Raw genomic sequence first — 17,170 nt, forward strand, 5'->3', positions numbered from 1 at the left:
TTGGTTAATTTTTGGAAAACGTTTTATGTATGTAGACTACTTTCCTAAGAAGGTTAGTTTACTGCCTTTGACTTTTCACATCGCAATGTTACAATGCAATAGTTTTAAATTATTTTTGTTAATGTATATTGTTTATAACAACATACATTAACTTATTAACTTATTTGTAAGTTATTTCTATTGTTATTTCCATCTTATTTGGTTATTTATATTGTTATTTTATATAAATCTTTTATCGTACACGCATCATTAGCATTTAAATAAAAGTTTAATATTCTCAGCAAGTCTTAGGATGTTATTAAAATAAATAGATTATGGATTTACTTAATAATGAAAAGGGTTCAAAACCAGCATGGTTTGTATAGACCCTTTTACAGCCCACGTGGTCAAAGAGTTGCGCGCGCATTTTGGCAACGGAAGTGGTGTTGTTCCCTATTGGTTCTAACGTGTTAGCAACTCCGAAAGTTTATCAAAACGGTTTCCCAGCATCAAAATGTCTGGCTGTTGCGATTTCGGTTGCACTAATCGCTATTCCACCAATGGCCTTAAGTTTTATAGGATTCCGACAGGATCACGGCCGTTTCAGAAGAACCGGCGGTACCGGTGGCTGCAGGCGATTAAATGCATTGATTGGAACGAGGACATAAAAATGCTTGCATAAAAAAATTACATTTGTAAAACATTTACTGCACTTGAAACGTAATGCTTTATAATAAACCTCCCAACACTGGCTGCCACTGGTGTGTATAATGTACCCCCCACCCCCAGATTATCATATCAATAATCACAGTACTTATCAATTTCATTTGTAATGATTTTATTAATAGTTTAATTGCAAAATAACCATCTGAGAAATGTATGCAAGCAACATAGTTGCTATTAAAGTACTATAGCATTACAAAATTAAACTTTAAACAAAAGTTTGTCGACACATACGAATCAATAACAACATAAAATGTAAGGAAAAGGATAAATGTATGTCTGTGTAAAGAATAAGAATAAATGTAGAAAATTTTATTGGACATTCTGTACATGCCCACAGACAACGTATTCATAAGCATCCGGTGATTTATATGCTTGTCTCGGGTGTACACGCTCGGTTTCTCAACTAAATACATATTTATCCGACCGACCACTGTATATCTGGCCATCTGCTAACGTCTTCTATCCACTCCACTATAGTACACGGATCTGGTAGCCGAATACCATTTGATAAAGTCAACTTTTTAAAAAAACTTTCTCGGTTTGTGTTGCTTAATCCGCTCACGTAGCTTGACATGCTGCTGATTCTCGCCACAGTTTGTTGCCAAAATGCGCGCGCATACGTTGCTACGTCATCATTGTATACAAACAGTAAAAGGGTCTATAACAACATGCCAAGACAAATATTTCATTGCACACACACACACACACACACACACACACACACACACACACACACACACACACACACACACACACACACACACACACACACAGCTTCTCTATAATTCAATTCAAGAAGCTTTTGGTATGACAAAAAAATACATCTTGTATTGCCAAGGCATTGAAACGTGTGTAATGTATGTATTGCGTCTGAACTCAGTGTGTTTCTCTACTGTCCACCACAGTAACCTCAGCTCAGTGTGTGTGTGTGTGTGTGTTTGTGTATGTATATTATGATTAATGTTCATATATGTATTATTATTTATGTTCATAAATTCCTAGCTTTGGCAATATTATATGATTTAATTACATTCATGCCAATAAAACAAATCTGAAACTGATCTATATCTGAAAGATATAGAGAAATAGAGAGATATTATATATCATGCATATAATGTGTTCAGTAGTTACATGATTTCTGTATTACATGTTTTATTTATTGTTATAATTATTTATTTATTTTATCATTAATATTTTATTAAAATGTATTATTTTGCTATGTCTAGCCATCTGCACATAGCCTACTATGTATGTCTTTTTATTTTAGTTCTATTATTATTACTAATATCTCTAAATATATTCAGATGTTACAAATAATTTTCTATTGTTTGAATGCCTTGGCAATACAAAATGTATTTTTTTGTCATGCCAATAAAGCTTCTTGAATTGAATTATAGAGAAGGTGTGTGTGTGTGTGTGTGTGTGTGTGTGTGTGTGTGTGTGTGTGTGGTGTGTGTGTGTGTGTGTGTGTGTGTGTGTGTGTGTGTGTGTAGTTGTATATACAAATTCCACCTTCGTTATTAGAATTAATTAAACGGTTTCATATCTCAATAACATTTAACTATTTGTCTTGGCATGTTATTCATATACAAACCATGCTGGTATTTTTACCCTAACCCTTTCCATTATCAAGTAAACCCATAATCTATTCATTTTAATAACATCATAAGACTTGACATTCTTGCTGAGAATATTAAACATTTATGTTAATGCATGCGTGTAACCATAAAGAATATACTAAAATAAGAATATAAACAACCAAATAAGACATATAACTTACAAATAAGTTATAAATAAATAATATACAGTTTACAAATAATTTAAAACTAATGCATTGTAACATTGCAATTGCGATGTGAAAAGTCAAAAGCAGTAACCTAACCTTGTTAGGAAAGTAGTCTACATACATAAAACGTTTTCCAAAAATTAACCAATTTACAATGTGTTTGATACTATATAGATTATCACCAGGTATAAGTAATTAACGGCTTCACCGTTTTGTTTTTTATGCATGCTAGTACATCATAAGTATAAGAAACAATATTATTAACCGCATTTCCTGTTTGCCGTAACGTCGTCGTTAGACTTGACGCCACTAACCAATGAGAAGAGTTGCGGGTGGGACGAGTCGTGCAGTCCCGCTCTAGGTGCAACCCCGCCTCAATCGACGTCATACTTTAGCACTAACCAATGAGAAGCGTTGTGGGCGGGGCGACACGTGCAGCCCCGCCCCCACATGCAGCCCCGCCTCGATCTGCAGGCTGCAGCCAGGTGCTTCTCAATAATATGGCGAAAATTGATTTTTCAAGGCTATTGTCAGTATTCTATAATTTACTAAAAAACTAAATAAGATATCCAGAATCCCCTCTGTAAAAGCCCTCTCATCTAATATGTTAACAAATAGAATCAAGAATTTTGAACCTGGTCCTTTCCTATTTCCAGATTTAGTTTTTTTTTTTAAATATATGCAAATGAGCGTATATTTAAGTATACAAGGCCTCGTTTGCATATTAAAACATTATTTTATACAAAACTTGCAATACAAGTACAAATTTTCTTATGTTTATGCCAATAATAAACTGGAAAAGTTGCATAGTGATATCTTGTAATTAAAAAAAAATCCCTATTCACCTGTAGTGTCTCGCCTTAAAAAAATATTACTGACTTTAATGCATTTTATTGATATCTAAAATACAACAAAATTAGGCTATTTATTTAGGATTTTGTATCACGTCAGTATAGGTGCTTGAGTCTGTCAGTTTAGGTGTCACGACCATCATAGAATGAAAAAACCTACGGCACACGGCGACATGTTCCGCAACTCGGTGTCACGGAAAAAGGACCACGGAAGAAATTCCGTCATTTCCTGTTTAAAAAAGCGCATTTTACGAGCTTGGAGGCTCTTGAAGCATTCGGTTGCGTTGTAGGTGGTGGGACAAATCTGTGGCAAACGTCCAGTATTTTCAGCATTTCATTTAAAGCAAAAAGAAGATCAAAAGCACTTATTAGAGGCACAACACTTATTTTAGCTCTAGGAAGGTGTCTATTACCAACACAATCCAATCAGAATCGTTAGACTGGACCTAACTGTTTATTAAAACACATATTATATAGGAGACAGAGTTCAGACTGGTGCTTATGTTGTGTTTGTTCACGTGATAACAGCAACGTCATACGCACATGAGGACACGGAGGTTACCGTGGTGCGTAAAGCGAGTTACTCCTCCCACTTCTGATAGTTTTACTGACATGTCTTATCCCGTGCGAATTGGTCATTAATATTACAGACGTCCTGAGGTAAAATTACTTTACCCCCACGTCCCCATGTTAATCTAATCCCGTGTGAATAGGGCTTTATACTGTGAAACTGATACAATTTAGAAAAATACAGTGATATACATTTTTGGTCATACCGCCTCTTTTGCTCCCCTTTAAAATACGTATTTCAATCATTCTGCATTTTAATCAATGTATCAAGAAAACCAGGGGGCGTATTACAGAAAGATCTTAACTTTAGGATCCTGTCTTATCTTTCTGGTAACCATGGCAATTTCAGTTAGGACCACATTTAGGACAAAGGCTATTACAGAATTACATTTCTTAAATGCACTTTTATCTTAACTATGGTTAGGAGATTGGTATTACAGAAACATCCTAACTCGACAGAAAAGCTGTCTTAACTTTAAGACAACCTCACTGGTGTCCTAACTTCAAACCTTTTTGAAATCCAGAGGTAAAAGTCACAGTAACAAAGTCATTTTTCGAGACAGCACTACATTTATTATTTATATAACATGAAGAGCAATGACGTTTTGATGGTGAAGACTTTGAGGAATCGGAGGATGTGCTGTACTTTGATAGTAAAATGCTTGTAAATAATTACAGACTCCTAGGACGCCAACGAGCCGTCACGGAGCATTAGCAGTTGTTCTTCACTGGCATAAATTTGCTTTGACGCTGGGCGTTTGATATCCGCAAATTTTAGTGCCGTCTCTAAAGTTACATACAACATTGGTATACCTACACATTCTAACTTCAATAGCATTTGAATGGAATACGTCTCGGTTACGTATGTAACCCTCGTTCCCTGAAGAAGGGAACGGAGACGTACGTCGGAACTGAACCGACGAATTGGGATCTGAACTCAGAGACATATCCACTTCGAGTTTAAAAAAATGAGCCAATCGGAGATAGGCATGTGATCCGCACATTCCACGGTCCGCCCCGCAGCGCGGGTATAAATAGGAAGTGGAATGGCAGATCAATGCTTTTTTTCAACTGAGGAGCCGAATACGTGACTGGGCTCCTAGCTGAAGCACAGCACCTGGCGACGGGAAATACGTCTCCGTTCCCTTCTTATGGGAACGAGGGTTACATACGTAACCAAGACGTTCCCCTTCAGTCGGTCACGTTCGACGTACGTCGGAACTGAACCGACGAATTGGGATCCCTTTGGAAAACACCAGGATGCTGACCCTTCCAGTGTCCTGCTTAAGCACACTGGACCGTCTAGTATGGTACGGAAGTCAGGGCTCCAAGCAGGGAGGTCAGTCACTGCTGTTTCTGCAAGACCCACTTAGAGTGACCATAGACCGCTGGGAAGCGTGCTCTCTCGGAAGAGGTACGCTGCGGGGCCACGTCCTTCAGGGAAGGAATGGTGACGGAAACACATAAGGACTAACCTGGCAGGGTAGTGCAACATATGGCAGTCTCTGGGGTGGTTCCAGCCTAATTGTAGGGGGGAAGAACACGCCCAGAGACGACAGAGCGGGCTCTGTCAAGGGAAAGACACAGGGCTAGCCCGAAGGGTAGCTGGTACCGTGGAGGAATACACATATGGGGTTACCGTGAGGGAACCGCTACATATGGAACCCAGCCTACAACCACGTTCCACAAGCATACGGGTGCAGGCCTAGCGTCAGACGGTCCGCAACGTCTGACACCGCATGGAGGAGCTCGACAGGGTTAGCCGGTTTCCCTGGGAACACAACTGGAGACAATAAACGCACGTATCCGGCCCAGAGGGCGGGAGTGGCGTTGCAAGCCGACACTTAGAACGGGCACTTAGTGCTCCTGGCCACCAGGGGCGAGGATGCGGGAAGATACCGGCTCTACACGTAGACTATAAAATCTAGCGAACGTGTTAGGTGTCGCCCAGCCCGCAGCTCTACAAATGTCTGTCAGCGAGGCGCCTTGAGCCAGCGCCCAGGAGGATGCTACACTCCTAGTGGAGTGAGCTCGCAACCCGAACGGGCAAGGCACGTCTTGGGACTGGTAAGCCAAGACTATAGCATCCACTATCCAGTGGGCTAACCTCTGCTTGGAGACAGCCTTTCCCTTCTGCTGGCCTCCGTAACAGACGAAGAGTTGCTCTAAGGTCCGAAAGCTTTAGGTCCGGTCAATGTAAGCGCGAAGAGCATGGACCGGACACAGCAAAGCCAGGGCTGGGTCTGCCTCCTCCGAAGGCAGCCCTTGCAGGTTCACCACCTGGTCCCGAAAGGGAGTGGTAGGAACCTTGGGCACGTATCCGGGCCTGGGTCTCAGGATAACGTGAGAGTTACCAGGCCCGAACTCTAGGCACGATTTGCTGACCGAAAGTGCGTGCAGGTCCCCTACCCTCTTGATAGAGGCCAATGCAGTCAGGAGCACTGTCTTCATTGACAAGATCTTAAGCTCAATTGACTCCAAAGGCTCGAAGGGAGGGCTCTGAAGTGCTCTGAGCACTAGAGCTAAGTCCCAAGAGGGTATCGAGGATGGACGAGGAGGATTTAGTCTCCTCGCACCTCTGAGGAACCTGACGATTAGGTCGTGCTTTCCTACGGACTTACCTTCAACTGCGTCGTGGTACGCCGCTATTGCGGCGACGTACACTTTGAGGGTGGAGGGAGACAGCCTTCGCTCCAACCCGTCTTGCAGGAAGGAAAGCACTACACCAATCGAACACCTTCGGGGGTCTTCCTGGCGGGAAGAGCACCACTCAACGAACAGGTTCCACTTCAGTACATAGAGGCGCCTCGTAGAGGCGGCTCCGAACTGGTCCCATATCAGCTGGACCGCCTGGGGGTGGAGTCGCCACTCTCCCGAAGATGCTGGCTACCGAGAGAGCTCGTCGGCTGTCTGGTTGAACGCACCAGGGACATGAATGGCCCGAAGCGACCTCAGCTGCTTCTGACTCCACAGGAGCAGGTGGCGGGCGAGTTTTAACATGCGACGGGAGTGTAGACCACCCTGACGGTTGATGTACGCAACGAACGCCATGCTGTCCGTACGGACCACTACATGCTTGCCACGTAGCAGCCCCTTGAGGCGGCATAGTGCCAAGTGTACTGCTAGCAACTCGAGGCAATTGATATGCCAATGCAATTGCGGTTCTGTCCACAGAGCAGCAACTGCATGCCCGTTGTACGTGGCCCCCCAGCCCGTAGATGAGGCATCCGTGAACAGCACAGCATGCCTGGACACTTGTTCTAAGGGCAGAAACGTCGTGTCTGACCAAGGACTGAAAGTTTGGCGGCAGTACGGAGTCACTGAGACCGCCATGAAGCCAGTGTTGGAGCGGTCTCATATGAAGCAATCCGAGCGGCGTGACCGCGGCTGCAGATGCCATATGCCCCAGGAGCCTCTGAAAAAATTTCAGTGGAACCGCTGTTCTGCCTTTGAACATATTCAAGCAGTTCAACACCGACCTGACTCGCTCCTCCGTGAGGCGCGCAGTCTGGTTGACCGAATCCAGCTCCATACCGAGGTAAGAAATTCTCTGAGTAGGACAGAGCTTGCTCTTCTCTCGGTTGACCCGAAGGCCCAACAGGCTGAGGTGACTGAGCACCATGTCCCTGTGTTCGCACAACTGCTCCCGAGACTGGGCGAGAATGAGCCAGTCGTCGAGATAGTTGAGAATGCGAACGCCGCGTTCTCGGAGTGGAACAATGGCTGCCTCCGCGATCTTCATAAAGACGCGGGTGACAGGGACAGCCCGAAGGGCAGGACCTTGTACTGGTATGCCCTTCCCTCGAACGCAAAGCGTAGGAACGGTCTGTGTCGAGGGAGAATAGAGACATGGAAGTACGCGTCCTTCAGGTCGATCGCTGCGAACCAATCCTGGGGACGGATGCATTGAAAAATGCGTTTCTGCGTTAACATCCGGAACGGGAGCTTGTGCAGGGCCCGATTCAGGACGCGCAGGTCCAGGATTGGCCGTAGCCCACCCCCTTTCTTGGGCACGATGAAGTAGGGACTGTAGAACCCTGTCTTCATCTTGGCTGGAGGAACCGGCTCGATCGCGTCCTTCGCCAGTACGACCTCGATCTCTGACCGCAAGACTTGGGCATCGCTGCTTCGCACTGAAGTGAAGAGGATGCCTTTGTACTTAGGTGGCCGGCGCGCGAACTGAATCGCGTTGCCGAGTCTGATGGTACGGATGAGCCAACGGGACGGTCGAGGGAGCTGTAGCCACGCTCCCAGGGACCGTACCAGCGGGATCAACGGCACCACAGACATGCCCGGGGTAGGGCAGCGCAACGGAGTACTCTGGCTCGACTCGGGAGGCCCGGAGGCGGCCCGGAGTGTCGCGCGAGCACTCCTAGTGCGGGCAGGGAGCGGGTGAGAAGGCCCGGAGGCGTCCTCAGAGCCCGCTCGGCTGCTCGCTGCCCGGAGGCAGAGAGGTGAGATGCTCAGACTCGACTCGGGAGGCCCGTGGGCGGCCCGGAGTGTTGTCTGAGTATTCCCGGGAGGGGCAGAGAGTGGGTGAGAAGGCCCGGAGGCATCCTGGAAGCCCACTCTGCTGCCCCCTGGCGAGGGGAGGCGAAGGAGGGAGAGACAAAGCCCGGAGGCGTCGTGAACTGCCACTCTGACCCTCTTGGGGCCCAGGGGGATAGGAAACTGCTCTTTCTGTGAAAATGTGGGTACCGCCGAGCTCCGGAGAGCTGGTGGCAGATGAAATGTACCAGTCGGGGCTCCCCGGTCCTCCTCCGGGGGGTGGGGGAGGGATGCGGACATCATCTCCCGAAGAGCAGCTCCTGTCCTCCCTGGGCTGCCTGTCTCAGGGCCGCTTCCCCTTGCGCTTGCGGGCAGGCTTAGCGGTCTGGACAGGTTGGGCGCCACCCTTGCGCCCGGCACACTGATTGGCCGGTGGAGGCTGTTGCTTTGGCTTGGCAGGGGCGGAGGTGGACGCCGGGGGACGCCCTCGGCGACGAGCAGGCGGGGGAGCTGCGGCCGGCGACTGGGTGGAGGCAGCAGCGGGTCGCCGGGGCAGGATGTTTCTGATAGCCTCCGTCTGCTTCTGGGCCACCGAGAACTGCTGGGCAAAGTCCTCGATGGCGTCGCCGAAGAGGCCGGCCTGGCAGATAGGGGCGTTCAGGAATCGCACCTTGTCCGCATCATGCATATCTGCCAGGTTCAGCCCCAGGTGGCGTTCCTGGACCACCAGCGTGGCCATCGCCCGACCCAGGGAGCGTGCAGTGACTTTTGTCGCTCAGAGAGCGAGGTCCGTCGCCGCACGCAGTCCCTGCAAAACGCCCTGGTCGGAACTTCCCTTGTGCAATTCCATGAGCGCTTTGGCCTGGTAGACCTGCAGGAGCGCCATGGCATGCAATGCAGATGCGGCTTCTCCACAGGCTGTGTAAGCCTTGCCGGTTAGCCCGGACGAGAACTTACACGCCTGGAAGGGGAGGCGCGGGGCACCACGCCAGTCCGCAGCGGTCTTGGGACACAGGTGCATCGCCACCGACCGCTCGACTGGAGGGATTCCCACATAACCCTTCACCGCACCGCCATCGAGGGAAGTGAGGACGGAGGAGTCCGTCGATCGCACACGAACGCTATACGCCGCTGCCCACGACTTCGAGATCTCCTGATGCACTTCCGGGAAGAAAGGCACCGGGGCGCTGAGAACCAGCACGGGCCGTCCCGAGAAGCCATTCGTCCAACCGCGAAGGTTCGGGACACGGTGGAGGGTTCCACTTGAGCCCTACGCTTGCGGCGGCCCGGGAAAGCATAGCCATAAGCTCTGGGTCAGACTCGGGCAACGCTGTCACACCCGAAGGGGGCAGCGCAGCCGAATCCTCATCCTCAGAGCCCATTAGCTCGTCCCCCGATGCTGCGACCGACATCCTGTCTTCCGCCGGACCCCCCGAAGGAAACGGCTGGCACTCCGCGCGAGAGGCCAGCACGCTCTTCCGGGAACTCCACCGGCACAGCGGAGGGGGGAGGGGCCCGAGGAGCCATTTGACCCGTCGGGTTTACCCTGACCGTCACCCTCAGGTCCCCACCCAAGTCATCAGCCAGAGTAGCAGCCCTCTGCTGAGGCGCAGAAGGACCGCTAGACCGGGGGATGCGCGAGGGTGCTCCACCTGCTTTGAGGTATTGGAGTCTGGACCTAAGCACTGCGATGGTCATGTTCCCGCAGTGGGAACATGACTCATTCACGAACGCAGCCTCAGTGTGCTGAAAGCTCAAACACGTGAGACAACAAACGTGACCGTCAAGCGGGGACAGAAAGCGACCGCACCCAGAAACACGCGGTTTGAATGACATCTTGAAAAAGACGCAGGGTCAAACCGTGTTGCTCTTTTAGGATGGAAACTGCTCTTTTAGTTTGTGCTGAAGCACTCAGGGAGATGACCGCGGTCAGCACGCAGTCCACAGTGCAAGCCTGCGTGTGACACTCAAAGGAAACGCCCACCGAACCAACAACAAAAGCTCTTTTTGTGAATGGTGCTTGAATGCAAACGATTGCAAAAAAGGATCGGTCTCTCGCTGAAGTGCCGTTACACCCGCACTGGCAGTTCCTTCCTCTCACAAAAGACTCAATCTTTAGACACTCTTCGTGGCAACAGCAATAGTACTGTTCGGCTCCGAAGTTGAAAGCATTGATCTGCCATTCCACTTCCTATTTATACCCGCGCTGCGGGGCGGAGCGTGGAATGTGCGGATCACATGCGAATCGGAGATTGGCTTGTTTTTGAGTTCAGATCCCAATTTGTCGGTTCAGTTCCGACGTACGTCGAACGTGACCGACTGAAGGGGAATGTCTGTTTTTTTGTTGTTGTTTTTTGTTTTTGTTTTACAGTTAGTTTGGATACTGTCATTCCGTTGTCTTTTTTCTTTTCTTTTTTGTAAAAGGCAATTTTTTTAAACAGACTTTTCAACAGAGCTTATCAAAATATCAATTTCTGCCGCACTACAATTAAAAGCATGCTATACGGCATTTCAGAATGTTTGTAAACAATCGGCACCAAGATACTTCCGGGTGGCAGAACGCAAGGGGCTTCTACTGACAAACTGAAGAGATCAGCCGGCTACTGTAAACAGCTACATAGTTAAGAACATTTTTGTTGATTAAAGTTGAAACTATGACAAAAACGTGTTGTGTTTGGGGCTGCGCCGTCAGATATACAGCAAAAGGTGTAGGACTGTATCGATTTCCTTCAGAAAAAAGTATATCCAGCTAAACCTGTGGGTGAGGAGGCTAAAGAGAGTGGACGTCGTCAAAAGTGGCGCAACAGAGAAGTATTCTCAAAATGGTTAATCTACAAAATCATAGCAGAGCATAATTATCTTTAGCTGGGGAAATTCAAGACTAATATTAGTAAACTTTAGATCTCTTTTAAAGATCGAACTCATTGCCAGTCACTGCCTGAAGTAAAAGTAGGAAGAGACCAAACTTGTTGTTGGTTGAAGAGACCAAACTGAAGTAAAAGTAGGAAGAGACCAAACTTGTTGTTGTTTGAAGAGACCAAACTTGTTGTTGTTGACCAAGCAAGTTGTTGGTTGCTTGGTAACAGATCTGACAGTTGATTACTGAACTCGATTGAGCGGTTTAAAATTTCTTAACTACAGATAAGATGAGATTTTGTAAGATAGGATAAGAATCCTAAATCAAGTTAAGATTTGCTTCACGAAATTGTGAAAAATCCTTAATTAATCGATCTTACGATAAGACCTAAGATAGAAGGCTTCTGTAATAGGCCCCCAGTAAATCATTAATAATGCACTAATAATGACCAAGAACATTTGATACCAACCTCGCCGTGATGGTATGCAGACATCTCAGCCACAGATCCAGCCAGCTGGGCCACCTTAACTTCCCTTTTATCATTTCTCTTCAAGCAAGTGAACAACACCTTCCTCTGACCTGGCTTCAGACCTGCATACAACAGATAAAAGTAGACTTGAAGTTTAGATGCCCACTAAAATTACAGGGAAGCAGCATTTGATAATTTCACAACTACATAATTTATCACTTCGGTCAAACATAATCAAAACAGCAATTATTCCACACACAAAAAACATTTACTCAGCTAAGAAAAGATTTCATAAAGAGTTTAACATGTAAAAACATAAATAAAGATACACACCATCAACAAGCGATGGAATCGAACGCTCATTGTCAGAATTGGAGAAGAGGATGAGTTCTTTATTAATGAAGTCATTGTAGGACAGGTGCCGTGTTGTTGTGCCGTACAGGTATTGCTGTGATGAGAAAACAAAGATGTGCACAAAGAAATGATCAGAAAATGTTTTCATTTTCCAACAGTAGTAACAGCAAGAAGTCTTGACACTTTAAAGGGGTACTTCAGCGCTGGGAAGATTAATCTGTATTTAAACTTGGTCATTAATGTAGTAGAAATGTGAAATTATTTTTGAATTTGGTGCTTTCTAGACTGAGAAAAGACAGAAAATGTATTTTTGTCTCATGGTGATGAAAGACTACAATTCCCAGAATGCTTCACTGCCCTGTGAGGCCACTCCCAAAGCCACTGAATCACTATTACTTTCCCACCACCGAGCCTGACCTACGTATATAACCGCAATCCACTCATCACAAACACACTCAAACACATATACACACACACACATACATGGGCTAAACTTCACAGTGGAAATCAGCATGATCAAAAACATTCGTGATCATGTTTTTTCCAGAGAAGAGTGCCAACAATGCAAAGCAAAAAAGGAATTTTGTTCACGATTTAAAATAGTCCATCAGGGAGGGCTGTGGTATGTTTTGGTTGCCCGGCTGGAAGATACAATTAGTTGGTGCCCACACAGCTCTCATGTTTATCTGTTGTAAAATAGAGACTGCCATCCTGCACTTTTACAGTAATAGGATGTTCACTAACACATCTCCGTCGTTTTCTATCTCTCTCATGCTGGCACAGTCGTCAGTGTTGTTGCTCGATAGAGATGAGGGCTTTGAAAAAGTCTGATATTTTCTGTTTTGACATCCGTTTCTGACGCATATTTTGTTTTCTCCACTGTAATTTTGCTGCGCATCATTTCATTTTATTACATTTTGTTACAACACAACAAAAGATGTGATGAGCTACTCATCACAGAAACGTGCTGGTAAAAAGCCACACAATTGTGATCTCAAAAAAATATCACTCACAAATTAATATTTTTGGTCGCAAATGTTAGTCGAGTCTGGAGCCCTGAAATGTTTACTTTTAAGAGTAGAAGAGTTTACTTTTAAATATGGAAACTTTAACTTTAACTCGAGTACATTTCAAATTTAAAAAAACAATAATTCCCTACCAGTCAGTCACGTTCAACATTAATGTCAGTGACTGACATATTTTCACCTTCCTAAAACAATTGGCCAAGTAATTTTTTCAGGTTTCTCAAAAAACACAAAAAATAAAATCAAAATATGCCATAGGCAATTATTTTAGGATGGTGACGATATTCATGAACCACCCCCCGCACTGCAGGTATCTAAGGAAGTGTGCGGCACTCACTCATTAAGCTTTTGCTTCAGAGCCAATCGTTTCAAAACTGATTCTGTCACCTTCCTAAGAGAGTGTTGTGCACAATGTGCAGCCTTTCTAAAAGAGCATTTTGCACCTTGTGTGCTTCAGTAATGAAAGAGCTTTTCCCTTAAAAGAACAAACAAACAGCGAGCATCTTTTTAAAGGCGCTTCTTTGTCTTCGATTTTCTGAATGTGGTAATTTCCTGTCCTCATCTGACAGCTATGATCGCTGTCTCAAATGCCTAGGCATTAGCATGCTGATACGGCATTCGTGGGTGGCTCATGTACTCGCATAAGAATATGACCATGTCAGTGTGCTAGTCAAGATCCATCTTTCTCACAAAAACTCCACACAAAAGCTTCTTTGTTGCTGCCCAACTGCTGCTTGTTGTTAAAGCACAGCCTGCTCAACACTTTGGGAGACCAAGTGTTACATCGAGAGCTTTTCCACCAGAACTACCCCCCGCACTCTGCATGTTGTGTGCTGTCAAGCTACTGGCTGACATTGCGGTTTGTCACGGCAACCCAGCAAGTGAACAGGTGTGAATGGGTCGTAATACTTTGTTTCACTACTTCTATATAAAGAGTTTTATGTTTTTTGAGTTTTATGTTCATGATAGATATTTTTCTCCATCATGCCCTGATGGAGTTTTGGTTCCTTGCCACTGTCGCCTTTGGCTTGGCTTGCTCAGTTGGGGACACTAAAATTAAGATCTGAGTTATTCAACTAAATATACAAATTAAATGTATTAATTAGGTCATATTTAATTCTATAAACTAACCAAATCAAATTTTGTTGCAATATTGTCCTGTTTAACACTGTGAGCTGCTTTGAAACAATCGTCATTGTAAAAGCGCTATATAAATAAAGTTGATTGATTGATTGATTTTAGTGTGTAAATGACAGCTGTACCTCAGGCAGCCCATGCATCCTCCTCTGCCGTCTGTCCTCCATGAAATTAGTCAGCCACTCTTTCCTGTCATCGGTTTTCTTTTTACTGAAGGCCTGAGCAGAGTTCACAGACAATGTTAACCATTATGTTAAAGTAATATGCAATTAATATCTGAATAACTATAATGTTGCACCAAACACAGAACAAACTAGATCTAGCATTATGAACAGTAGTGAATAAACTAACCAGTGTAATGGCTGCATCATCTTCGGTGCCATTGTACTTGAACATAATTCGATGTCTTTCCATGTCAGCAAAATATTCCTTTGCTTCTTTGCTTGTGCTGGTACCCAAACCTAACAAATTTCCAGTTAACTTTTTTTTTCTTTATGCCAACTTTTTCAAATAAGTATGAAACAGAAAACAAACCTTTATAGTACTTTATGTGCCAAGTTTTAAAATTGTCTGTGTGCTTCTTCCATTCTTCAAATTCTGGGATGCTGTAGAATGATACTGCCTGTTTGTTCTTATTGGCCTAAAGAGAATGTTTTAGAAACAAGTATAAAAAAACTGTTAAACAAAACTTTTTTTGTTGTTTCTGTTGTTGGATGGTTATCATACCTTCACAATGGGTGTGATGAACTCCTCCAGAAAGGTGTGCTTCAGCAGAGAAGGCCAGTTGTGATGGAAGAAGTTTATGAGAAGACCCTTGATGTGAGAGCCATCTTGATCCTGAATGTAAATGTAACAGAAATTAGACAACTCATGCATCTCTGCTTGCATTCTGAATAGAAAAGACATGTTCTCTTAATATTTAATCAGGTTAAGACTAAAGCACATAATCACACCTGATCAGTCATGATCATAATCTTTCCATAGCGTAAGCTCTTCAGGGACTCTGGGTCATCATAGCTCTTTTTGTACTGAAGACCCACAATTTTAATGATGTTGTTGATTTCTGCATTCTCCATTATCTACAATCAAAGAAAACTTTCAGTTAAAAAAAATAAATTTAAAAAATCACAGCCAAAACAAAAGCAGATATGTAAAGAGGAATTTTGGACCAATGAGATTCAACTAGGCTGGAGATATCCAACCAAAACAATTTAGTAGAAAAACAACTTCTGACTAATGAAATATTTTAGAGCAGAGCATAACTAGAGAATCTATGAGTATAGCACACATAAAATTGATGTTTTGTTTTGGTACATCAGGGTGAAAAAACAAAACTTTTTTTTTTTTTTTTTTTACATGAAAAAACTATGACACCATGAAAAATATGTGTCAATACTGCTGCAATGGCTGCAAAACACTCTTCATACTGCTGTGTATGGTGCTGTTGTAAATGAGGATAAGTTTGGATATAAACACGGACATTAGCGAGCAAATCACCTTTTAAATCTAACTTGGCGCTTCAAATGGTTGTTTGTCAACACACATCATATGTATCTGCGTCCACTAATCTTCCACACTGACTAGTGCTGGCTATTTGACAATTCATAATTATTTTGAGCAATAGGATTAAAGAAAATATATAATGTAAAATTTAATAATATAAGTAGCCTATATAAAATTACAAAATAAACATTCATTAATCAGAACTTTGTACTTAAGTACATTCAAAACCAAGTACTTTTGTACTTTTAATCAAATAAACTGAAATGGAGTATGGCAGGGGCTCAGTGGTTAATGTAGGTTGTCTATAAACCAGAAGGTTGGTGGTTCGATCCCCAGTTCCACCTGACCAAGTGTCGAGGTGTCCTTGAGCAAGACACCTAAAGCCTAGTTCAGACTGCACGATTTTCAAACTCATCAGGTCACTGCTCTTTTCACACTGCATGACTATCTGGGGTATCATTCAGTCACTGATGTGTTCACACTGCACGATGGTTTGAGGACAGAGGATTTCACACTGCATGACTGAACAAGAGGAAGAACAGCCGACAACTCTCTCTCTGGTGCACAAACTATGTTTCCCATACACACGTGCGATGTGACAAGTAAACAACGCGAGATCACACGTGCGTCAGACCGGAGTTCTCGCGTGAGACTTAGAATTGTTATTAAAATTGAGAAACTGCATAAAGTTTGCTTCAAATTGTATGTGCGCGGGTTTCTGGAGAAAAAGAAAAAAGATTATGGCGGAAGAAATTGTTGTAGAGACAGAGGGAGCCAGGATTGTGTTCTGCAAAGACAGTTTGAGGTAAATAAACAATTTTCTAATGTGCTGCTGCGGCTGTATGTGCAAATGTTTGGCCTTTGTTTCTGTTTGATAGAATTGTAAATATATCTATTAAAATACTGAAATTCTACTTTATAACTCCTCCCTGAACCTCCTGCTGCCCTGTATCTCACTCTCTCATTGGCTGTCGGTGTAATTTTCAGTCAGAACGCAGTTCACACAGCAGGAGTTTCAATCGCCGACAGGTTCAGATATTTAGCATGCCAAATATCTCACCGGCGTCAGCGACTCGTCGGCGATTCTCTCTGATCGCGTCTTTGATTATTCACACAGCGTGATTGTCACTCGCGTGCACGAGCAATGATTTGCCTGTGATCTCGGGCATTTGACGGCGATTTCACAAAACCTGTCGGCGACTCAAAATCGGGGCAAAAATCGGGCAGTGTGAACTAGGCTTAACCCCAGCTGCTCGACGAGCTGGATGGTGCCTTACATGGCTGACATCATCGTAGGTGTATGAATAGGTGAATGTGAGGCAAAAATGTAAAGCGCTTTGGATGGCCATACGGTCTGTTAAAAGCACTATATAAATGCAGGGCAGTCCATTAACTCAATACTTTTACTGGAGTAATATTTTATTA

General features: G+C 44.4%; 1 protein-coding gene across 2 annotated transcripts in view; it reads right to left on the reverse strand.

The window, feature by feature from the left end:
- top2b (DNA topoisomerase II beta) overlaps positions 1–17,170 on the reverse strand; it is a 162,703-nt gene that overhangs the window by 88,450 nt on the left and 57,083 nt on the right. For both annotated transcript variants that reach the window (XM_067426450.1, XM_067426449.1), the window contains exons 13-19: positions 15,196–15,321; positions 14,969–15,079; positions 14,777–14,882; positions 14,594–14,703; positions 14,368–14,460; positions 12,060–12,174; positions 11,727–11,848 (exon numbers count right to left, since the gene is read on the reverse strand). In XM_067426450.1, the coding sequence (XP_067282551.1) occupies positions 11,727–11,848; positions 12,060–12,174; positions 14,368–14,460; positions 14,594–14,703; positions 14,777–14,882; positions 14,969–15,079; positions 15,196–15,321 (783 nt within the window). The remainder of the gene's footprint in view (positions 1–11,726; positions 11,849–12,059; positions 12,175–14,367; positions 14,461–14,593; positions 14,704–14,776; positions 14,883–14,968; positions 15,080–15,195; positions 15,322–17,170) is intronic.

Source organism: Pseudorasbora parva, chromosome 19, assembly GCF_024679245.1.
Source record: "Pseudorasbora parva isolate DD20220531a chromosome 19, ASM2467924v1, whole genome shotgun sequence".
NCBI lineage: Eukaryota > Metazoa > Chordata > Actinopteri > Cypriniformes > Gobionidae > Pseudorasbora > Pseudorasbora parva.